We start from the raw sequence: 25,182 nt of genomic DNA, 5'->3' as shown, positions 1-25,182 counted from the left end.
AGCTTATCTATAAGCATAACATAAACATATTGTTTTTAAACATCACCGCACACAATGAGTTAATCTGCCAGTATAGCATTTGGTCATTTATCTGCATAGGACAAGCAAGTGATACAAAGTACATAACAAGCACAGCCTCTACAATGGAGCCACGCAACTTACAGATAACTGATTGCTTGTTTCAGTGTATTGATAAGACTGCAATGCCACATGTGTAGACAATGTGAAAGAGACCATGTTTTATGTTCCCAAGTTTTAAACACGGTCAAAACTATTTGACCGTGTATAACTCCCTATGGCTCAGTTGGTAGAGCATGGCGTGTGCAACGCCAGGGTTGTGGGTTCGATTCCCACGGGGGGCCAGTACAAAAAAAAAAATGCTTGAAATGAAATGTATGCGTTCATTACTGTAAGTCTAACTTGCTAAATTACTAAAATGTAAAAATGTCAAATGTATTTCAAAGTAGTTCTGCTCTCACCTAAAATTGTGAACTTTGAACATGACATTGTAATTGATGTCATACCAATAGAGCTCACCAGCTTGTAGTCCTAAAAAAACAGATATGAAGTTACCTCTGGTTCATTCAGCCATTCATATGGGGAAAGAAAAGGGTTTTGGAATAAACATCATATGTTTTGCTCTATGAGATAATATCAGTCAGTTAACATTTAACATATTTAAAACCAGGTGTTTTTAGACTTTTAGACTCAAGTAATATTTTACTGGGTGACCTTCATTCTTACCTCACTCACTTTCTATTAAAGTATCTTTACTTTACCTCAAGTATGGTAATTGCGTAATTTTTCCACCACTGATTTTCCCATTGGCTTTACAAAACGCCATTATCATTACTCTCTATACGGTTCAAGTGGCGTAGAAGGAGGCGGGAATATTGGACAAGAAGCTATAAACTGTAGTATTTGTATATGCAGAGCTCTATATATAATGACAATATGACCATGTCTCCGCCCTAACAATGGGAGTCGTTGTCCCAAAGGCGGGAAGGCAGGCGACAAGATCAGATCCAAAATAAGCCCATAGAAACTTATTGGTCATTTTTGGGCCAGAGTAAAACCTCTCGCTTCGCATTTTCCTCTTTGGTATTGCTCTTGTGGGGACGCTGAATACGGTGCGGGAAAGCGTCATACTGCTTTTGCCTGATTTGCTGAGATGACGCACCAGGAAATATTCCTGACCAATGTGCCGATTTAGATCAAGATTCTTGGGCGGAGCGTTGCACGTTGTATGTCTAAGTAAGCATGTTCATTTCTACTATAAAACCAGCCAAAGTTCATCTTTTTGAAGAACTGTCTGCTGAAGTGTGAGTGAAATTTGCCCAGACATGGATACTGTATCAGACTCGATGCTTGCGAGGGGACTGGTGTTCATAGGTGGCTTCACAGTGCTGTATTACATGCTAAAATGGTCCTGGATTTGCTGGTGTGGATTCAGAGTGTATGTGCTGTCAAAAGTTTGGCAAACTGATTTAAAGGCATATGGACAATGGGCAGGTAAGGCAGGCTACATGCTATGTAAAGGAAGCTATTTTTACAGTAGACTGATATTTGTTAATTTATGAAAATAAATGCATTCTCTTTTTAGTCATAGTGATGGCTATGTTACATGATTCTTTAGATGTTCTCTACAAGATAAAAAATTTATAAAACTACAGTAGACTGAGGGTGGGTTGCACCAACATGGATTAACTCTTAAACTGGGTTAAATCAAGGTGTATCTATTAATATTGTTGCACCAAATGTTAAACCTAGTTTTAAATGAATCCTAGTTAAATTACATCCTTCCTCTAATCTAAGTTTAATTTTCACTTTAAACCTAGATTAATTGTAAGTCTGTTGCTCAATGAATTAAAAATCTATATATAAACTGAGATGTGAGATTAATTCTAAACTTCTACTTGAGGTGGTTTAACTGATAAAATGACAGCATATCTACTTTGGAGAGACCAAAACGAGTTCCTCAGAGAATAATTAGAGACCTGGTGAGATTTCTAATAATTAACTAATTATTAGTAGGCTATTTACGTGCCCATTTTGTACAACAATTGAATTGGGGTTTATGATATGCCCAGCCTTGGTACGAATGATGATGTTATGCAACATGCTGTGACGGGACTGATAACGTTAACATTGTAGTGAAGTAGCATTAACGTTAGTTTTAACGTGCATTATAGGCATTGATATTTAACAGTTATTTATGCTTACTAAATATTGGTGGGTCAAGTTGTCCGTCGTCATCATAGGGGTTATGGAGAGGGGCAAACTGCTGAGGAATCATCTCGCATATCTTCTGGGAGAGCTTCAATTCCATTGGACCGATGCCCCCCTCCGGACTGAAATAGCCCCCGCCTCTCCTCTGCCGAATCCTTTTTGGCTTTCGCCTTTAATTGTTTTCCAGCACGCTTTCATCCAATTTGGGTCCCTCTTCTCTGTAATCCGTGTCGATCATTACATTTGTCGCATAAAATGGCCCAGGCGTCTTCCTTCTTTTTGACAATCGTGTTGTCTGTCTTTATATCCTTCAGTATGTTAATAAATTCCTCCATCAGCTCCGACAATAGTTTTTTTTCATAAGCGGAGAAATTTGAACTTTGACGCGCAATGATCAGGTGGCTAGCGGACAAATAATAAATGGGTCAATAACGTTAAGTAATGACAATAATAAATAATACAAAAAACAAAACCTAGATTAATTTAAACTATGTTGGTGCAACCCACCCTGAGTGTATCATGTTTGCACCTTACCCTAGCCCTGCTCAATGGAAGACTGAGAGGCAGGTCACATTCCACTTTACAGCTCACTATTTTGCCCTGTACCCAAGATGATATCTGCTGTTAGGTGGAACAGGATTTGTGTGGGCAGTGGTCCACTTCAGTCTCATTTGGAAACTTAACTTTCCTGTTTGTTATTGTAGCACATCTTTTTACGCTTTTGGCAGCAGTTGGAGAAAAGTTGTTGCCAGTGCTTGACAATGGCCACTACAAAACAATTTTACAAGTATCTGATGACAAACGATAGTATGCTTCCACCGAGCAGACCAGGATAGCAGCATTCCTGCCAGCATTGTGAAAGAAAGGAAGAGAGAGAGATCCTTAAATGTTCCTTCATCCTGCAGTCACATCCAGTGTCCGACCTGACCTCTCTGAGACCTCTCACTGCAGAGGATGAGGAGACACAACAATAGTAGTAATATGTAATTATGGAAGTCTGCGGACTAACTAATTCTGACCATGATCTCCTTTCTACAGTTGTCACAGGGGCTACCTCAGGGATTGGCAAAGCTTACGCAAATGAGGTGAGTCTTTACTGATTCTCGCCTGTGTACAGACAAGATTGAAGCATGCATAAGCATCTAATTCAAGTGCTTTGTAAAATGAGTGTTTACTCACGTAACAGTTGCCTTTCTTCCTGGACACTACAGTTGGCCAAAAGAGGTCTGGACATTGTACTGGTCAGCCGGTCAAAAGATAAACTCCACATTGTTGCCAAGGAGATTGGTGAGTGAAGGGCTGAGATGGAAAAACAGAACTAAATGAAGAGTTGAGGTACAAAAGATCAATATGCAAATGTAATTGTCCCTTTAAATGAAATTGTACATCAATATGTTTGTTCCAGAGAGCCAACATGGACGCCAGACCCAGATCATCCAGACAGACTTCACAGAGGGCCATGACATCTACCCTGCTATAGCTGAGGCACTACGGGACCTGGACATAGGCATCCTTGGTAGGGAACCTATGACAATGATATATAGGAGGAAGAGAACAAGGAGTCATAAAGGGGATGACAATCAGGAAATGAGAAAGGAACTAAAGCTAGTCTGCAATTAAATGTAGAATGTGCTCTTATTACCGTCAACATACAGTGCCTTCAGAAAGTATTTATACCCCCACATTTTGTTGTTACAGCCGGAATTCAAAATTGATTTGAAAAAACACAATACCCCATTATGACAAAGTGAAAACATGTTTTTAGAAATGTTTGCAAATGTATTAAAAATAAAATACAGAAATATCTCATTTACATAAGTATTCACACCCCTGAGTCAATACATGTTAGAATCACCATTGGCAGCGATTATAACAGTTCGTTTTTCTGGGTAAAGTCTCTAAGAGCTTTGCACACCTGGATTGTAAAATATTTGCACATTATTCTTTTTTAAATTCTTCAAGCTCTGTTAAGTTGATTGTTGATTATTGCTAGACAGCCATTTTCAAGTCCTGCCATAGATTTTCAAGCTGATTTAAGTCAAAACCGTAACTAGGTATCTCAGGAATATTCAATGTCGTCTTGGTAAACAACTCCAGTGTATATTTGGCCTTGTGTTTGAGGTTATTGTCCTGCTGAAAGGTGAATTTGTCTCCCAGTGTGTCACGTCCTGACCATAGTAAGATGTTATTTTCTATGGTAGAGAAGGTCAGGGCGTGATAGGGGGTGTTTTGTGTTTTGCTATGTTTTCTATTTCTATGTTCTTAGGTTCTAGTTTTTGTATTTCTATGTTGGCTTGTTTGGGATCTCCAATTGGAGGCAGCTGGTCCTCGTTGTCTCTAATTGGAGATCATATTTAGGTAGGGGTTTTTCTTTCTGGGTTTTGTGGGTGATTATTTTTGAGTAGTGTTTGTTCTCCTCTGCGTCACGGTTTGTTGTTTTTGTCTATTCAGTTATTTTGATGTATTGCATGAGTTTCACAGTGTAAATAAAATGTGGAACTACACACACGCTGCACTTTGGTCCCCTCTCTACGATAGCCGTGACAGAATCACCCACCACCAAAGGACCAAGCAGCGTGGTCAGGAGGACTGGACCTGGGAGGAAATCCTGGATGGGGCAGGACCCTGGACAAGGCCTGGGGAGTATTGCCATCCGCAAGAGGAGATAGAGACAGCGAAAGCGGAACGACGATACTATGAGGAACAAGCACGGCAACAAAGGAAGCCCAACATTTTTTTTGGGGGGGGGGCACACGGGGAGATTAGCGAAGTCAGGGTGGAGACCTGAGCCAACTCCCCGTGCTTACCGTGGGGAGCGAGTGACAAGGCAAGCACCGTGTTATGCGGTGATGCGCACTGTGTCGCCAGTACGCACTAACAGGCCGGTGCGATCTGTGCCCGCACCCTGCAGTTGCCGAGCTGGGTTGAGCATCCAGCAAAGACGGGTTGTGCAAGCCATACGCTCCAGACCTCCAGTGCGCCTCCACGGTCCAGTATATCCTGCGCCAGTGCTGCGCACTGTGTCGCCAGTGCGCCTGCACAGCCCAGTTCGTCCTGTGCCAGCGCTCCGCCCATGCCGGGCTACGGAGGTTATCCAGCCAGGACGTGTTGTGCCAGCCATAAGCTCCAGACCTCCAGTGCGCCTCCACGGCCCAGTATACCCTGTGCCTGCTCCGCGCACCTGGCCTCCAGCGATGTTCCCTAGTCCAGAACTCTCAGCGACGTTCTCTAGTCCGGTGAGACCTATTCCAGCTCCACGAAAGAAGCCTCCAGTGATGATCCATGGTCCAAAGCCTCCAGTGATGATCCATGGCACGAAGCCTCCAGTGATGATCCATGGCCCGGAGCCTGTAGGGATGATCCATGGCATGAAGCCTCCAGAGATAATCCATGGCCCAGAGTCTGTAGGGATAATCCATGGCAAGAAGCCTGTAGGGATGATCCATGGCAAGAAGCCTGTAGGGATGATCCATGGCCCGGAGCCTGTAGACATGATCCATGTCCCGGAGCATCCAGTGATGATCCATGGCACAAAGCCTCCAGCGATGATCCATGGCACGGAGCCTGCAGCGACGGTCCCCGGTCCAGAGCCTCCAGCAACGGTCCCCGGTCCAGATCCTCCAGCGACGGTCCCCGGTCCAGAGCCTCCAGCGACGGTCCCCGGTCCAGAGCCTCCAGCGACGGTCCCCGGTCCGGAGCCTCCAGCGACGGTCCCCGGTCCGGAGCCTCCTGAGGCGGCCCGCGGCCCGGAGCCTCCTGAGGCGGCCCGCGGCCCGGAGCCTCCGGCGGCAGCCCGGAGCCTCCAACGACGATCCACGGTCCGGTGGTACAGAAGCAGAGGGATCTGCGGGCGGAGCGGGGGTTACGCCCCGAACCGGAGCCGCCTCCTTTGCTGGAGGATCCGCTGGATAGTAAGGTTCTGTGTACTGCACCAGAGCCGCCATAGACAATTGTCACCCTCCCTACCCTCCCTTTAGTTTTTTTGTGTGTTGTTTAAGTTGCATTCGGAGTCTGCACCTTTGGGGGGGGGGGTGGTTACTGTCACGTCCTGACCATAGTAAGATATTATTTTCTATGGTAGAGTAGGTCAGGGCGTGACAGGGGGTGTTTTGTGTTTTTCTATTTCTATGTTCTTAGGTTCTAGTTTTTCTATGTTGACTTGTTTGGGATGATCTCCAATTGGAGGCAGCTGGTCCTCGTTGTCTCTAATTGGAGATCATATTTAAGTAGGGGTTTTTCTTCCTGGGTTTTGTGGGTGATTATTTTTGAGTAGTGTTTGTTCTCCTCTGCGTCACGGTTTGTTGTTTTTGTCTATTCAGTTATTTTGATGTATTGCATGGGTTTCACAGAGTAAATAAAATGTGGAACTACACTCACGCTGCACTTTGGTCCGCTACTCCTTTCAGACAGCTGTGACACAGTGTCTGTTGGAAAGCAGACTGAACCAGGTTTTCCTCTAGGATTTTGCCTGTGCTTAGCTCTATTCATTTTTATTTGTTTCATTAAAAAAAAAATCCCTAGTCTTTGCCAATGATAAGCATACCCATAACATGATGCAGCCACCATGATGCTTGACTATATGAATAGTGCTACTGAGTGATGTGTTATGTTGGATTTACCCCATACAACACTTTGTATTCAGGACAAAAAGTTAATTTCTTTGCCACATGTTTTGCAGTTTTACTTTATTGCCTTATTGCAAACAGGATGCATGCTTTGTAATATTTTTATTCTGTACAGGCTTCCTTCTATTCACTCTCATTTAGGTTATTATTGTGGAAAAAGCACAATGTTGTTGATCCATCCTCAGTTCTCCTATCACAGCTCCTTATACTCTAACTTGTTTTAAAGTCACCATTGGCCTCATAGTGAAATCTCTGAGTTGTTTCCTTTGTCTCCAGCAACGGAGTTAGGAAGAGCGCCTGTATCTTTGTAGTGACTGGGTGTATTGATGCACCATCCAAAGTGTAATTAATAACTTCACCATCCTCTCAGGGATATTCAATGTCTGCTTTTTTAAAAATTTTCACCGATCTACCAATAGGTGCCCTTCTTTGCGAGTCATTATGAAAACCTCCCTGGTCTTTGTGGTTGAATCTGTTTTAAATTCACTGCTCAACTGCGGGACCTTAGAGATAATGTAAGAGGTGCGTAACTGGCTGCAGGGAAGTCAGGCGCAGGAGAGCAGAACTGGGTAATAACCGGAGCAGTTTAATAATGCAACACAAACTGCACCCAGAACAACAAAATACAGGTTGAAACTAACCTGTGGCAAACCAGTCTGAAGTGCACACATACTTTACGACAAACAATTCCACACATAGACATGGGGGGAACAGAGGGTTATATGCACGTCAAGTAATAAGGGAATGTAAACCAGGTGTGCGGGAAGACAAAACAAATGGAAAATGAAAGGTGGATCGGCGATGGCTAGAAGACCGGTGACGTCGACCGCCGCCCGAACAAGGAGAGGAACCAACTTCGGCAGGAAGTCGTGACAGATAATTGTATTTGTGGGGTACAGAGATGAGGTAGTTATTCAAAAATCATGTTAAACACTACTATTTCACACAGAGTGAGTCCGTGCAACTTATTATGACTTGTTAAGCACATATTTACTCCTGAACTTATTTAGGCTTGCCATAACAAAGAGGTTGAATACTTATTGACTTGAGACATTTCAGATTTCCATTTTTAATGAATTTGTAAACATTTCTAAAAACATGATTCCACTTTGACATTATGGGGTATTATGTGTAGGCCAGTGACAACACATCTCAATTTAATCAATTTTAAATTCAGGCTGTAACACAACAACATGTGGGAAAAGTCAAGGGGTGTGAATACCTTCTCAAGGCACTGTAGCTTTTCTCTCTTTCAATGGATATTAGTAGTGAAATTTAATAATCAATTACATAGAAATATATTCTGACACTCCTCATTTACAGTTAACAATGTAGGTATGAACTATTCTGACAAGTTGGTACATTTCCTGGACATTCCCAACCCTGAGCAGGTAGGATTCACACACACCTCCACTCACATAAATGGTCTATGTATACAGTTGAATTCGGAAGTTTACATACACTTGTGTTGGAGTCAATTAAAACTCGTTTTTCAACCACTCCACAAATTTCTTGTTAACAAACTATAGTTTTGGCAAGTCGGTTAGGACATCTACTTTGTGCATGACAAGTCAATTTTCCAACAATTGTTTACAGACAGATTATTTCACTTATAATTCACTGTATCACAATTCCAGTGGGTCAGAAGTTTACATACACTAAGTTGACTGTGCTTTTAAACAGCTTGGAAAATTACAGAAAACGATGTCATAGCTTTAGAAGCTTCTGATAGGCTAATTGACATAATTTGAGTCAATTGGAAGTGTACCTGTGGATGTATTTCAAGGCCTACCTTCAAACTCAGTGCCTCTTTGCTTGACATCATGGGAAAATCAAAAGAAATCAGCCAAGACCTCAGAAACAAATTGTAGACCTCCACAAGTGTGATTCATCCTTGGGAGCAATTTCCAAACGCCTGAAGGTACCACGTTCATCTGTACAAAGAATAGTACGGAAATATAAACACCACGGGACCACGCAGCCGTCATACCTGTCAAGTGTCAGTGTGCAGCGGGTAGGACGGAGTCAGGCGCAGGACACAGAACTGAGTAAAAAAACGTACTTTACTCAAATAAACCACAAAATAATTCCACGCAGGTTAAATACTCCTGCTCACAGAAATAGCGAACACTTAACAACGAACAAACAATCACAAAACCATGTGGGAACCAGAGGGTTAAATAGGGAATAAATAATAATGTAATTGAAACCAGGTGTGTACAATCAAGACAAAACAAATGGACAATGAAACATAGATTGGTGGCGGCTAGAAAGCCGGTGACGTCGACCGCCGAACGCCGCCCGAACAAGGAGAGGCACCAACTTCGGCGGAAGTCGTGACAATACTGCTCAGGAAGGAGACGCGTTCTGTCTCCTAGAGATTAACATACTTTGGTGCGAAAAGTGCAAATCAATCCCAGAACAACAGCAAAGGACCTTGTGAAGATGCTGGAGGAAACAGGTACAAAAGTATCTATATCCACAATAAAACGAGTCCTATATCGACATAACCTGAAAGGCCGCTCAGCAAGGAAGAAGCCACTGCTCCAAAACCGCCATAAAAAAGTGTCCTCTTGTCAGATTAAACAAAAATAGAACTGTTTGGCCATAATGACCATTGTTATGTTTGGAGGAAAAATGGGGAGGCTTGCCAGCCGAAGAACACCATCCCAACCGTGAAGCACGGGGGTGGCAGCATCATGTTGTGGGGGTGCTTTGCTGCAGGAGGGACTGGTGCACTTCACAAAATAGATGGCATCATGAGGAGGAAAATTATGTGGATATATTGAAGCAACATCTCAAGACATCAGTCAGGAAGTTGAAGCTTGGTCGCAAATGGGTCTTCCAAATGGACAATGACCCCAAGCATACTTCCAAAGTTGTGGCAAAATGGCTTAAGGACAACAAAATCAAGGCATTGGAGTGGCCATTACAAAGCCCTGACCTCAATCCTATAGACAATTTGTGGGCAGAACTGAAAAGTGTGTGCGAGCAAGGATGCCTACTAACCCGACTCAGTTACACCAGCTCTGTCAGGAAGAATTGGCTAAAATTCACCCAACTTATTGTGGGAAGCTTGTGGAAGGCTACCTGAAACGTTTGACCCAAGTTAAACAATTTAAAGGCAATGCTCCCAAATACTAATTGAGTGTATGTACATTTCTGACCCACTGGGAATGTGATGAAAGAAATAAAAGCTGAAATAAATCATTCTCTTTACTATTATTCTGGCATTTCATATTCTTAAAATAAAGTGGTGATCCTAACTGACCTAAAACAGTGAATTCTTACTAGGATTAAATGTCAGGAATTGTGAAAAACTGAGTTTAAATGTTTTTGGCTAAGGTGTATGTAAACTTCCGACTTCAACTGTATCATGTTTTGGGTAATAAGGTAATAATGTACTATGGTTGAATTTAAAGCTTCAGTTAATAGTTGAGTTAATTTGTGTTTTCATTCCTCCCTAACACAGAGAACCACCCAGGTGATCAACTGTAACATCCTCTCTGTCACCCAGGTGAGATGATCTGTCAGGACTTATATAGACTCCCTCTGTGAAGTTCTATGCATGGACCATGTCTTAGTTTATGTTTCTAAACTAGTGTATGGCTCATACAAAGTCACGGCCTTCCCTGTGGCTCAGTTGGTAGGGCATGGTGTTTGCAACGCCTGCATGGTGTGAGCAATGCCAGGGTTGTGGGTTCGATTCCCACGGGGGGCCAGTACAAAAAAAAATATGCATGAAATGAAATGTATGCGTTCACTACTGTAAGTCACTCTGGATAAGAGCGTCTGCTAAATGACTAAAATGTAAATGTAATATTTGGTCATTCTGTGAAAAATGTAATGGTAACGTTTAGGAGATGTTGCTGTTGTTGAACATGATGATCATTATGCGGATGATGATGGTGATGGGGGTGAAAGAGGATTCTGGTGATTATGGAGATGTTGGTGATGGTACTGATGGTGTTATCATTCCTCAGATGACCAGACTGGTTCTCCCACGCATGGTTGCAAGGTACATATGCATCATGGTGATATTAATGAAACGTGAATCTTAATGATTTCAATCTATGAAATTGTCCCTTTATTTACCTGTCCTGTCTTTCCCAGAGGGAACGGTCTGATCATCAACATGTCTTCTGAGGCAGGTGCTCAACCACAACCCATGCTGTCTCTCTACTCCGCCACCAAGGTTAGAGGGGCCAGTTACATTAGACATTATTGTTGTCATATCGTTTTTTTCACTACATTGCAGGCATTAGCAGGCAAAAGACCATGTTCATAATCATTAGTGTTCAGTTGTTCCACTGTATAATAACGGATGTAAAAAAAGAACGATAGCAAAAATTTGTTATGTAAAAATTATTTCATACTCCACATTTAGGGGGGACACAAGGGGGTCCAAAATTGTTGTCACAGGGGCACTGCCCCCCCCCCCAGAACCGCCCATGCTGGTCAACCCAACACCCTTGAGCGTTGGACCGAGAGTCTAATGTTTACAAAAAATGCTGTTTCTTATATAGCTGACACTAAGAATGCTGGTTATAGCTGACAATAAGAATGCTGGTTCCATACCTCCCATGCAGATTAGGGGCACCATAAGCTATCTTGGGTTCATCTGGTTATCTGCACCTGATGTTTGTTCTACTCCTCCAGGTTATCTGTATCTCGAGTCACACACACCACATCTTATCTATGGAATGCAGGCTGTCAGCCCAGAGACATATGTCTCACATGCACAACTAATCATAGAATGGATTGTGGCTGTTTAGTTTTCATCACCAAGACTTCAATCAATTGTCAGCTCAAGCTATCTCTAGTAAAAACCCATGTCCTCGACAACCAGACTAGCTGCAGGAAGCTAGAGTGGAGACCATAAAAACACAGCATTAGTAAGACAGAAATGTCTTACTATTGTTAAGTATATATTGTCAACTATTAAAATCAAACAAATCAGGTGAATTCGTAATTTCTCTCAAAGAAATTAACATTAAATTCTCTGGCAACACCTCTGGTGGACGTTTCTGCAGTCAGCATGCCAATTACACACTGCCTCAAAACTTGAGACATCTGTGGCATTGTGTTGTGTGACAAAACTGCACATTTTAGAGTGGCCTTTTATTGGCCCAGGCACAAGGTGCACCGGTGTAATGATCATGCTGTTTAATTAGCTTCTTGATATGCCACACCTGTCAGGTGGATGGATTGTCTTGGCAAATGAGAAATGCTCACTAACAGGGATGTTAAACTAATTTGTGCACAAAATTTGAGAGAAATAAGCATTTTGTGCATATGGAAAATGTCTGTGATCTTTTATTTCAGCTCATGAACTATGGGACCAACACTTTACATGTTACGATTATATTTTTGTACAGTGTATATACAGTTGATGTCGGAAGTTTACATACACTTAGGTTGGAGTCATTAAAACTCGTTTTTCAACCACTCCACAACTTTCTTGTTAGTTATTAATTATTAATTGTTAGTGTAACGACCCTGGGTTTATAAGCGCGGAAATCGACTCTGCCGCACGAGCATGCTTTGGCGGCACAGTCGATAGCGCGCCGGACCTCGGGCTAGAAGGTCGAGGGGTTCGAGACCTGCTCCCTGCTGTTTCATTACATTATTTATTAATTATTTCACTTATAATTCACTGTATCACAATTCCAGTGGGTCAGAAGTTTACATACACTAAGTTGACTGTGCCTTTAAACAGCTTGGAAAATTCCACAAAATGATGTCATGGCTTTAGAAGCTTCTGGTAGGCTAATTGACATCATTTGAGTCAATTGGAGGTGTACCTGTGGATGTATTTCAAGGCCTACCTTCAAACTCGGTACCTCTTTGCTTGACATCATGGGAAAATCAAAAGAAATCAGCCAAGACGTCAGAAAAAAATGGTAGACCTCCACAAGTCTGGTTCATCCTTGGGAGCAATGTCCAAACACCTGAAGGTACCATGCTCATCTGTACAAACAATAGTACGCAACTATAAACACCATGGGACCACGCAGCCGTCATACCGCTCAGGAAGGAGACGCGTTCTGTCTCCTCGAGATTAACGTACTTTGGTGCGAAAAGTGCAAATCAATCCCAGAACAACAGCAAAGGACCTTGTGAAGATGCTGGAGGAAACGGGTACAAAATTATCTTTATCCACAGTAAAATGAGTCCTATATCGACATAACCTGAAAGGCCGCTCATCAAGGAAGAAGCCACTGCTCCAAAACCGCCATAAAAAAGCCAGACTACGGTTTGCGACTGCACATGGGGACAAAGATCGTAGCTTTTGGAGAAATGTCCTCTGGTCTGATGAAACAAAAATAGAACTGTTTAGCCATAATGACCATGGTTATGTTTGGAGGAAAAAGGGGGAGGCTTGCAAGCCGAAGAACACCATCCCAACCGTGAAGCACGGGGGTAGCAACATCATGTTGTGGGGGTGCTTTGCTGCTGGAGGGACTGGTGCACTTCACAAAATAGATGGCATCATGAGGAGGAAAATTATGTGGATATATTGAAGCAACATCGCAAGACATCAGTCAGGAAGTTGAAGCTTGGTCGCAAATGGGTCTTCCAAATGGACAATGACCCCAAGCATACTTCCAAAGTTGTGGCAAAATGGCTTAAGGACAACAAAGTCAAGGTATTGGAGTGGCCATCACAAAGCCCTGACCTCATCCTATAGAACATTTGTGGGCAGAACTGAAAAGTGTGTGCGAGCAAGGGTCCCTACAAACCTGACTCAGTTACACCAGCTCTGTCAGGAAGAATGGGCCAAAATTCACCCAACGTATTGTGGGAAGCTTGTGGAAGGCTACCTGAAACGTTTGACCCAAGTTAAACAATTTAAAGGCAATGCTACCAAAAATGAATTGAGTGTATGTGTCATGACTTCCACCGAAGTCGGTTCCTCTCCTTGTTCGGGCGGCGCTCGGCGATCGGCGTCGCCGGTCTTCTAGCCATCATCGATCCACTTTTCATTTTCCATTTGTTTTGTCTTGTCTTCTCACACACCTGGTCTCAATTTCCCTCATTACATGTTGTGTATTTAACCTCCTGTTCCCCCCATGTCTTTGTGCGGAATTGTTTATTTCTAAGTGCATGTGGACGCTGTCTCTGGTGCGCGACGGGTTTTGTACCCATTTGTTTGTTGTTCTGGTTACCGGTGGTTTTTATGATTAAAACTGCTCCGTTGATTACCCAGTTTTGCTCTCCTGACCCTGACTTCCCTGCCGCCAGTTACGCACTCCCTTACAGTATGTAAACTTCTGACCCACTGGGAATGTGATGAAAGAAATAAAAGCTGAAATAAACCAATCTCTCTACTATTATTCTGACATTTCACATTCTTAAAATAAACTGGTGATCCTAACTGACCTAAGACAGGGAATTGTTACTAGGATTAAATGTCAGGAATTGTGAAAACCTGAGTTTAAATGTATTTGGCTAAGGTGTATGTAAACTTCTGACTTCAACTGTATATGCCATTCAGCAGATGTTTTTATCCAAAGCGACTTACAGTCATCCATGCATACATTTTACATACGGATGGTCCGGGAATCAAACCCACTATCCTGGCGTTGTAAGTGACATGCTCTATAACAGCTACAGAAGATAAATGTTATCCATTCTTTTCTTGGCAGATTTTTGTGACATATTTTTCCAGATCCCTGAATTCAGAGTACAAGTCACAGGGAATAACAGTTCAGGTAAAATACTTTAAGAATTTTGTATCACATGCACTCCTGTTTCAGTATCCTTCCTTGCATCTTTGTGTTTCTTCCTATCTCTTGTGCTTTCTTAATTTCCTCTCCTTTAGTGTGTAGCTCCCTTTATGGTGTCCACTAACATGACCCACAACTTGCCCCCCAACCTGTTGTTGAAGAGTGCCAGTGCTTTTGCCCGTGAAGCTCTGAACACAGTGGGTTACTCTAGCTACACCAGCGGCTGTGTCTCTCATGCTCTTCAAGTAGGAACTCCTCTTATCCACTCAAATATCCAAAACAAACTACTCTATAACGTTTTTGTTACCTTAGCCAAAAATGAACCATGCAGAATATACTATTTGACTATTTTATGTGATTGTAGATGTCTCGGTCTCTCTTTGCTATCCCACAGCACATTGCTCTGTCCATTTTCTTCCCTGATTGGCTGCGCCTTTCATCCTACTGTGTGAAGCAGACAGAGAAATTTGCACAGAGCATGGAGAAAAAAATGGATGAAATGACAGAACGTTCTGCAAGCAAAGAGGACTAAGGAGTGCAAAGGAGGTTGCTACTGAAATGTTTGTGGTGCTTTAAAGAGGTCATATTGGAAATTGATATGAGATGTTTTACTTCATATGTAGATAACTAATTGATCAATGCTACTGTTTTTGCATTGACTGCCATTGAAAGGTATTGGTAATAGGAAAGAGATTGTATAATGTTGATGTGATGTAAACAAGCTGACCCCAAATCCATCATGAACTATATAGCCTGAGTGCAGCAGAGTATGATCTGTGGGAGACGCAACTCTCAAACAGGCTTCTGTAGTACATATTCTAGCTATATACATATTAGGGATACAGACTACGACATTATAACTGAACGCTTGAACATGTACATGTTCTAGTTGATTTGGACTTTTAACATAGTACAAGTTTTGGTATCAACCGTCACATTTTTGTGATCTCGATTTTCTTAAAAATAAATACAAAGACAATAACTTTTGTTTATTTTATTGCCTTTTGCCAACCCATTCACAAATTACTGTCAAATAGTTGTTACAGAGTAACACATGTGTAGAGGAAACAGTATGTTATAGAAAAGCATGTTTAATGTAATTACTTTGGTTTTTGACATTTTCTATTGAGTAATTTGCTTGGAAAGAGTCCTGATGAACTCACAAGCAGCCTGTCTGGCACTCACTGATCAGTCCAGACTCTAGAGAACAGTCTGCGTGGCACAACCTGAGAACAGTACATGGATTGTGAGCAGAGTCAGAAATATACAGTAACTTCATAGGACTGTGAAGAGGAAACTATTTCTGCTTAAGCACAAACATCCCACCACAAGTTGTGAAATGTGTAAGCTTTCATATAGCGCCAACTACATGCCTCTAAATTAGTAAATAGCTTTCATAAATACCAAACTCCTTGCAGTAACATTCTTTTTCCAAAATCTGTACATAAGAAAAGCAAAACAGCATAAAAATATAAATAATTTCCCAAGTAACAAATTAATGGCATGATCCTTAGCATTTGGCATAACGGTGATACATTATAAATTAGACAAAATAAATGAGCAATCCATATTTAGTCTGCCTGTCAGTGGCTTAATGCTTGTGTATTATGACAATATTGTCAAGCATTAGACACTAATGTAGTTCAAAGCTGGTTCAGGAAGTTTGAATTCATGTTCCATCACGGACCACATAGTAGTCCGAAAAAGCAGCATTTCAAGCACGACAAATTGGTGAGAGACCCAAAATCCTAAGAGATCATTTGGTCCAAAAACACTCGTGAGCTCTCCCAAACTGGGTCACAATCTGAAGAGGAATACACTGGGAAAAGGGGTCAATGGAAAGTGATTGTACCAGCACCAAATAACAAATAAAAGAACACAAAATTCTAGTTTCCATAGCTAGTTAGCATATGTTGCCCTTTCTGTATTTCAGAATCCCTTTCCCCGCCATCACCATTCAACCTATCATATGATTCTTCTTTGGTCCAGTGCCACAGAACAGACCATTTGATCCACTGACATGTAACATTCACTCACACTGAATCAGTGTCACTCTCAGGCCACACGGTCAATTCCATAGTGGAGGTTTTTTATGAAAACTACATCTGGGTACACAGCTATATCAGGCACAACATAAATGTATTTATATTTTTACCCAACCAACACAAAGGCATGAGACAAGTACTCCATTAAATTACAGTTAACAAATAAATATATTACAGAAAGTAGGTAGGTACCACTGTGACTGACTAGGTGTTGAATGTGTTCATTTGTGAAATGAGTGGATGTGTCAATGAGTTACAATACAAGATGTGAAACTACATGCCCAGGGAACAGAGCTATACTTATAGGTCCCATTGTGTAGTGTGCCTGTGTGTTTATTTTCTAACTAAAAAGTATGTTATGTATAGTAGCTCATATTGTAAGCATTTAGACTGCCCTTTCTGTCATGTTCAGGATTAAGTTAATTACATGACATTTTGATCCCATAAAAACACAGAGTAACACTCAAAGCTCAGTGCATATGACTGGGGTGAGACCATGAATCAAGAGGGTTGGGCCTAAACCATAAATAACAGCTTCCAGCTGACTGAGATATTTTTGTGATTGGCTGGAGTGAGCAGGGGGGCGTGGTAAATACAGGACGTGGACAGCAGCCTCAGCACTGTGCTCCATCAGCATCCTGTTGACTGCAGACAGGAGGTCCTCTGAAAGGGCCTGGGCCGGCTTCGTCAGGCCCTCCAGCTCTGGGTCCTGTGTCTGTTTCTGTCCGTAGAGCTGCACCACAGAGTCCCAGGGCACTATCTTGATGGAGGCCCTGATCCTCAGCTTCCTCAACAGCTCCCGGTAGGTCTCCTCTTTAACCACCCAACCCTGGTCGCTGGACTCTGCCTCCACACACAGGAATATTCTCATTCTGGCATGGCGCCATCAGCATTCCATGTTGAGAACACACGCCATCTGCAACAGGAAGAGACTGCACACGTCCATGGAGGCTGCAGACATGCTGCTCGGCTGAAGCAGGTTGAGGGGCCACACGTCGATGATCCTCGCGGCCCCGTCCGTCTTGGTCCCCATGCCCTCTCCCTGCAGCTGGAAGAAATAGCGGCCCAGACACACGTTCTTACTCATCTTGATGGCATCCGAGATGATTCCCACATACTCCTCTGGCGTGAGCCAGCATGGGCTCTCCACATGGCGGACCAGGGGGAAGTGGGCTTGCAGAGAGGGCAGATCCACCCCAAAATCACCCCCTCCAGACCCTTTTGACTCACAGAAGGCAGGGTCGTAAAGTATAATGTATAAAGTATAATCACAGTTATCATCGTGGACAGTGTGGTCTATTTCTTGTTTGTGTTTAACTTTATTTGTGTGATCACCAGCCAACGAAGGCTGGACGTTAGGGGGAGTGTCCTGTGATAATTAGCCAATCCATAAGGAGGGTAGAAGGTTAATGAACCTCCCTTTCATCTGGTCTACATACAATACTGTATGTCCTCTGACACTGCACATTGCTTAATCTGACACCCTCACACATCTTTGAACACTGTATTCATTCACAGAACATCTCCCTCCCTCTCAATCCCTCACACATTATTGGGAAGGCACACAAACATACACACACACACAGCCACACACACACAGCCTCCATTCATACATTTCCCAGTCATGACCCTCACTCCACCCCCCTCTCCAGGCCATGACAGCTGGTGTAGAAAAGGTGGTCATAACACAGGCTGGGACAGTAAGCAGCTCTGCCCCTTATCAGCAGCCAGTGACCCACAAAGTCTGGACCACAAATGTGATTGCTGACTGTTGTCCCCTCCCTCTGAAAACAGAAAGCATGTGTGGAAAAGCTGGAGGCATAGGAGCAGTATCAGCATCCAGAACAGTCTAATGTTGAGGACAATTCAAGATGAAACCATGGAGGAAGTTTAAATAGTCTAATTCAACAGGGTGATTGTTATAAAAGGACAACTGTGCAAAGTCACTTTTATGTAATATTGTAAACCAGTGCAGGGTTTGAATTACAACGGGGCTAGGCATCCCATAACACATCAGATATTGTATTTTAAGCTAAGCATAGGCCTACCACCAACCCTTATCCCTGACCACAGCCTTATCTCTTTGATTGTCTATCAAAATCAGTTTGGAAAAAGTGATGCAGCCCAAGCAGACAGGCAGACAATGTGCTCATGCAGCACTCCAGTCTTCTCATGTTGCAATGAATCTCCTTCATGCAATATTATATCTAGCCAAGGAGAGGCGCTGTTATCACAGATGACGAACTACCTCTATTTGTTGGAGGACTATGTTGTAAAATCTTTCAATTAGTTATATTTCGATATAGTTCTAATGTTGGAAGATTTGGTCGATTGCGCAATTAACAACTTAACTGGAGGATGCACCACTTCAACGACCCAAAGCCAAGGTTGTATTGTTGTTGAGGACAATGCCGTTTTATTCTGACTGACTGGTTAGCTGCTAGCCAACAGTTGGAGTAGCTAGCTACCCAGCTAGCTAATCTTAAAAAGTCACGTCTCCAGCTGACCTGCTAACCTAACTTAATTTACGTTAACATTTATTGTAAGGGATATATCTCGCTAGTTTAGTGTTTTTCTATGCGTTGTTTGTTTAGCCTTTGTGCAACCATAGGCATTGGGTTTTGGGTGTTTTATTATAAGGTTAGCTTGTTAGCTACGAATAGTCGCTTGCAGTAACTGGAGCCAAAAGTCTGACTTCATTTAACAAAAATGAGATAGAAGGAAGACACCAAGTACATTTCCCGCTGATTTAGCGGCTCTGAATTGGATCGAAAGCTTTGTGTGTGAGGCCTGCAGGTCGGGCTTTCACCGAGCTAGAGTAGGGCCGAACGCCGCCTGTGAACACTCTTAGCCCAGCTGCTAGGCTGGAGGCCGGGGATTTGAAGAAATGGAACGAATGGAAGTGGACCAGTGCGCAGGCGCAACTACCGGGAGCGGAGGAGGGGCTCTTCGTAGATCGAACAGCGCCCCCATGATTACAAGTGTCAGGTCAGTGAAATTGATATTCTCTCTGAGTGAATGCAACTGTCTATGTCATTTATGTTTTTCATGTCTGCCTTGGAATGACTGAGTTTTATTGTATTGTTTGTTTCCCTCCGTGTAACAGTGATGGTATGACAGTGTTCAGTCCAACTAGTTCAGCCCGGTATCGGCGAAGCAGTGTCTCTGTGAATCCCAGTTGCCCTTATCGGGTGAGTGTGTGTGTGTGTGTGTGTGTGTGTGTGTGTGTGTGTGTGTGTGTGTGTGTGTGTGTGTGTGTGTATTCTGTCTGACTAAGTTGGTGTTGAAATGCCTTCAGTGTTTTCTGATCTCTCAATCTCCATGTATTTCTGTCTGTCTCTGGCTGCCTGTCTGTTATCATTCAGTATTCTGTCAGTTACTCCGTCAACAGGAGACCGACAATAATACCTCCAGTCTTGTTTCCACAGGCCGTCCCCCTGTCCCCTTTCTCATTGGGTGGTGAGAGACCAGACCACAAAAGGCAGGTGAGGACAAGGTTAGGGATATTCTGGGCCTCTTCCCTGTATTTGTGCAAATGCCTGCCTCTGAGTAATGATGCTGGTTTGAGTGTTTGCTTATGCATTAGCCTGTATGTTAGTACAGTTCTGTGTGAGGTTATCTTATGTGAGTGTTCGCATTGGTGTTTCAGAGTGTGTGCAGCATGCTGTAGTATGTGTGGTGTATCACCACTGACTGGAAGTTTGTATTTTTGTTCCAGGTTGAGAATATGGAGATGACACTCAGGGGGAGTCTTCAGAGACTAAGGTAAGGTAGTAAAACGCTGTACAAATGCACATACATACACACTACTAACTATGTTTTCTCTCTCTCTTGCTGTAGTGCTTCCAACCTGGTCCCTCCTCCTGTCAGTCACTGGCATGACTATTCATCAGGGGTGAGTACTCCCTCTGTGTTCTGCACGTGACAGTAGTGCTTTGGAGAGAGGTGTAATGGATGAATGATGAATAAATAGATGTATAAAGAGGCATCTGACATTTATTTATTTATTTTGGTCCGCTGTCTTTCACAGGGATTCCATTCACAGGACAGTGGTGTCACACCCAATTCGTCCCCTAGTCCAACTCGAAGGTTCAGGGGGTGAGTTGAGTTCCACGCTATATAGCAAACTAAATTGAGTGCAGATTTATTGCCATCCTATGATTGTGGACTGACACTGTGTCCACACCATCTTAACACAAAATGTGTCCCCCACCAGGCCTACAGTCAGTTCTACTGTGAGATGGCCTGCCCTAACTCCACTGAAAAGGAAAGGTAAGAACGGTGCTTCAAGAATAGTGCTTACTTTGCTCAGGTGTGTGTGTGTGTGTGTGTGTGTGTGTGTTTGTCTGTGTCCTCTCCTCCATCCTGTTGTTCTGCCATGTAGGAGGAGTGGAGTCTGATGGCCCGCCCAAGAAGCTGTTTGTTGCCGGGGTAACAGAACCTGCTCACCGGACTAGTTACACAGTCAGGTGAGAACTAGAAACATACGCACACAAACATAAACACACTCTTGCAAATATGGTGCTAGCTACATCTCTGTTAACCTCTTTCTATTTTTCCTTCTTTCCCCCTCCCCCAGTGTGTCCCAGGCGTCTGCAGACTCTCCTACAGGTGGTGTGTCTGTGTGTGATGCCAGTCCCCAGGGTAGTCCACTGTCCCTGTCTCCTCCCCCCTCTTACCAGCCCAACATCTAGACACCCTAACACCAGGAGCCTATCATAGGCCAGGACTACAGTCAGCCTGTCAGGGCCCTGGATCCCTCTCAACACAGCCTCACTGACCCAGTCCACCTATCAGAGCCTGGGAATCAACTCAGTAAGCCTATCAGAACCCTAGTTTCTACGCAATCTGCCTATCAGGGAGCACTCCTCTCTCTCAAACCATCAGAGCCTTGGGGAAACATATTCCTTGGCTCCTGAAGTAATCAGATCTGGATTTGTAATCAAGATAATATCTAGATGTTATACAAAGACTGGCACCCGTGCTTTGTTAATCAGAAGGTTGCAGGAAATGACCTGCTAAAGGAAGTTGGTGACCAGCGCATTGTAAGGTGGTGTCAGGGTGAAGAGATTGTGATGACAATGGGAAAGAACTTAGAAAATCCTTTGACTAAATTCTGGACTCACTTTTCGCTGTAGTTGACATGTGGGTTGTGTTGTGATAACCAATGTCAACTATGGTTGTGTTTTCCTTGTTGGGATTTTGTTTATCTCATATCTAGAGGTGTTACTGGTACTGTAAAACAGAATGAGTTCTTCCAATAGTCAAGAAAAGGCCTTGTCTGAAGTTGTGTTCAGGGGTAACGGTGAGGGAACGTTATATCCCACTGAACGGGACCCAATAGTCCAGTATTCTTTGATAGTCCAGAAGTTAGCGCTCAAACATGAGACATTAAGTCACCACAGCGGACTGCCGAGCCGGTGGTGGCTCTGAGTTTGTCTATATGTGAATAGTGTATTGATATGTGAATACGCAGATATAAGCAGGGCTGCCTTTATGGCCCCTCACTTTCTCTGGCTGTGGGGGTTTGTACTGTAAATATAGAATCCCCAAGCAAAGCTCTGCCCAGAGGACCCTCCCAATCCTGGTCCTTAAGGGCCCAATCCTAATGATTGTTCTGCGTGGATACTGGTAACTCAAATTTTAGCACAAATCTGTCATTAACATGACAGAGCAATTCCGCTGTATCAGAGTGACACAAACCACGTTTCCATCCACAGTTTTTATGCTAGTAAAGTCATATTGTATACATTTTTTTTTTACGACAGCTGTGATGGTAACAGGAAGTTTCGGTACAATTTTATAAATGCCGACAGATAATTTGTTCATTCGACATGGTGGGATCTTTTTGTGTCTGTAAAATCAATTATGCGAGAAATGGCTTTATACGCTAATATTGATATAATAACCATCATATGGAAGTAAACTTGGAGTCACACGATGACGTGTGGTCCTCCCACTACAACTCAGGGAAACCATGCAGTTTATTAGGCTACAGATGAAATAAGTTATGAACTTCACAGGGTGGGGAAAGTGCACGGTATGAGCTTGATGCTCCTTTGTAATAAATATCGAGAGTCTTATTCTGGTGACATGATGATCGATACTTGACTGCCATTTTGACAAATACAAATATTCTCGCTCTTATCCATAATAATCTCATCATGTAGACTAACCTACCTGCACTGTATTGGCTAGAGCGCACATGCCAAGACCAGAGTAGGCACATTTGCTATTTAACGCAACTGTTTGTGACCAAAGTATTGGTAGAGTTAAATGTGATGGAAACACATTTTTATTCGATACATGAAAACTTAAGCGAAAAAAGTATGTTTTGTGTGCACTGTCATCACACACTGATTATCTGCAACAAGTCAGTTTGGTGGAAACACCACCACCGTATTTTAGAATATTCAAATGATAATCTGTCGCCAATTGGATGGAAACCTAGCTACAGACTCAGATTTTTCTATTTAAAATGTATGTCAAACAAAAACCAATGATTGCAAAGTTAAACACCATACAACTCTATGCACAAGGACTACTTTGAACAATTTCACCTGAAAATTTTACAAAAACACATTTACTTGACAAAGGAATCACCTCTTGACAGGTGTGTGTTCTTTAGTTAGATAGAAAGGACCAGGACTGGGGATCTCAGTCCTCTGGGTAGAGCGTGATATTACCCTTTCTCTATATGGGTACTTTAACAGAGGTAGTCTGTGGGGTGTTAACATACATTTTTCCCATGGATTACATTGCTGACCGGTCTTATTCAAATTCTGTAATGTGGTATGGTTATACATGCTCAGTACCCTGGTAGATAGATATCATAAGTGACATCAAGGGCATATCATGCTGTTTGGGTTAATGTCATTGATGGGAAAGTTATGTTGTTTTTTACCCCATGACTATGTGACCTCCAGACCTTTTGACTTGTGAAATATATAGTCTATATAAGCTGCTTAGAGAAGTGTCTTGTACAAAAACAGAATGTTATCGACAGTAACTGTGTAATACTCTTAATTCAAATGCCCTTTCCAGAGCTGAGTTTTACAGCAATGTACAGAAAATGTCTCCTTTTTGTAGACCTACTTCCAATTTTCAAAATTTTGCACAGTATTAGTTTCACATTATTAATCAATATTGCTGTTACACGAATGGGATCATATCCTGATTTTAAGACATGCTGTTGCTTTGTATATTCTTTGCTTCATTTGCTCGTTTCTCATCAGGTTACTGTCTCTGTCCTGTCTCAGAGAAGTGCTTGGGTCAGCAAGGGTTGAGGGTCATCTGCTGATCTTAACCACTGATTTTAGATGAAGGAATTTTGTTTTTCCTTAGTGACAATCAGTGAATTTGGAGGGAAATAAAACCTCCACTTCAAGTTATATTCATGTTCACTTCTTCTCAAGACTGTAGTTATATTTTGACTGCATACATTGTTTAGATTGACAACCAGCATCACAGCTCCATTTCTCACCAAGGTGTATGATTGAGATCCTAGTGTAGATGATCAATCAACTCACATTGCCAAACCCAAATGATTACCTTTTCATACTCATTGTACAGACAGACTAGCTTTCAAACACATGTATTTGATACGCTTTCCTAATTATGGGGAGATATCCTGTAAATGCATACTGAGTCAAATGACATGAACATCCACAGAAGATACTGATCTCTGTCTGATATAGCTAACTCCATTTTAATCTGCAGTTAACCTACAAGTAAAACTTGCAATCAAATGTCACTAAAATTCAATAGTAGTTTCACCAATCCCATCCTTGTTGCAGAAGATAAACTAGAGGGAAATAAATACATTTGGACATGATCTGAAGCCAAATATAAAATAATCTGTTGATGTTCATTGCAGTTGACCCACAGGGTTTGCATGCCTTATCAGCAGTGTTTCCCAGTGTTCTGTCATATGAGACCACTGCCTGTAGGAGATAGGCCTGGGTCTGACCAAGGAGACAAACAGAGGCCACGTCTGGCCGTCTCAATTGCAATACTTCAACCAGGAGACCATCTGGTTGGTGCGAGGTCAGTTAAACACACTTCATTTGTATTGCCATTTACTGGTTATTTTATTGTTTCCTTTTCATTATTGTTGCTGTTGTCATTATACAAAATATCACATTTAAAAAATAAATGTGAACAGCCACAATCTTAAAAATGATTGTTTTCCAAATATGACATGTCAGTGTTGGAGGGCTCCTTTTTTTTTTTACTGACAATAGAATAAACAAAGAGAGAGAGGAGGAAATAAAGATGTTATTGTGAGAAAGGGAATTAAAGCACATTGCCAGAACATTCAGACAAGTATTTTCAAACTGTAAATAGCTTTGACAAGTCTCTACGTAAAGAGAAGATTGTATTTTTATGGAACTGTAAGCACAAAAAAGAGTGAGAATAATGTACACCTTTTAAATATATTGTATTATATATATGTATAAATAAAAAATCATGATAAAAAGTCACTGTATTATTTTAGAAAACCTGTGGACTTTCCTTTGTCTCCATAGATAATTTGATTTGGTCACCTGTACA

The 25,182-nt window shown here is 42.3% G+C and overlaps 2 protein-coding genes across 5 annotated transcripts; both read left to right on the top strand.

Moving 5' to 3' along the window:
• The first annotated feature begins 1,104 nt into the window (after positions 1-1,104).
• Positions 1,105-15,566, top strand: LOC106603577 (very-long-chain 3-oxoacyl-CoA reductase). 4 transcript variants are annotated; one of them, XM_014197438.3, is made up of 11 exons: positions 1,105-1,254; positions 3,268-3,314; positions 3,441-3,516; positions 3,635-3,745; positions 8,178-8,245; positions 10,327-10,371; positions 10,838-10,872; positions 10,968-11,049; positions 14,504-14,569; positions 14,680-14,829; positions 14,979-15,566. In XM_014197438.3, exons 1-11 carry the CDS (start codon positions 1,200-1,202, stop codon positions 15,114-15,116), a joined length of 873 nt encoding a protein of 290 aa, XP_014052913.1. In that variant the 5' UTR covers positions 1,105-1,199; the 3' UTR covers positions 15,117-15,566. The 4 variants fall into 4 exon arrangements, with proteins under 4 accessions (XP_014052913.1, XP_045573050.1, XP_014052911.1 ...); XM_045717094.2 differs by lacking the exon at positions 1,105-1,254 and adding an exon at positions 1,266-1,512 and having other exon boundaries at positions 14,746-14,829; XM_014197436.3 differs by lacking the exon at positions 1,105-1,254 and adding an exon at positions 1,266-1,512.
• A 3,275-nt stretch (positions 15,567-18,841) lies between these two features.
• Positions 18,842-25,112, top strand: LOC106603578 (P2R1A-PPP2R2A-interacting phosphatase regulator 1). Its single transcript, XM_014197439.3, has 9 exons — positions 18,842-19,617; positions 19,736-19,820; positions 20,058-20,114; positions 20,348-20,394; positions 20,470-20,524; positions 20,660-20,727; positions 20,846-20,901; positions 21,014-21,098; positions 21,209-25,112. Exons 1-9 carry the CDS (start codon positions 19,517-19,519, stop codon positions 21,321-21,323), a joined length of 669 nt encoding a protein of 222 aa, XP_014052914.1. The 5' UTR covers positions 18,842-19,516; the 3' UTR covers positions 21,324-25,112.
• Positions 25,113-25,182: the final 70 nt, after the last annotated feature.

The sequence above is a fragment of the Salmo salar genome, chromosome 04 (genome assembly GCF_965601325.2).
Source record: "Salmo salar chromosome 04, fSalSal1, whole genome shotgun sequence".
In the NCBI taxonomy this organism is placed as follows: Eukaryota; Metazoa; Chordata; class Actinopteri; order Salmoniformes; family Salmonidae; genus Salmo; species Salmo salar.
Note: the sequence above shows the minus strand (reverse complement) of the source record. Positions and strands in the feature narration are given on the sequence as shown.

Bases quoted from the DNA above. Each gene is read 5' to 3' on its own strand.
- LOC106603577 (XM_082974598.1), top strand. From the start codon at position 4,926: ATGAGGAACAAGCACGGCAACAAAGGAAGCCCAACATTTTTTTTGGGG.
- LOC106603578 (XM_014197439.3), top strand. From the start codon at position 19,517: ATGGAACGAATGGAAGTGGACCAGTGCGCAGGCGCAACTACCGGGAGC. The intron at 19,821-20,057 runs GTGAGTGTGTGT...TTGTTTCCACAG, and splicing joins ATCCCAGTTGCCCTTATCGG to GCCGTCCCCCTGTCCCCTTT. The intron at 20,115-20,347 runs GTGAGGACAAGG...TTTTTGTTCCAG, and splicing joins GACCAGACCACAAAAGGCAG to GTTGAGAATATGGAGATGAC.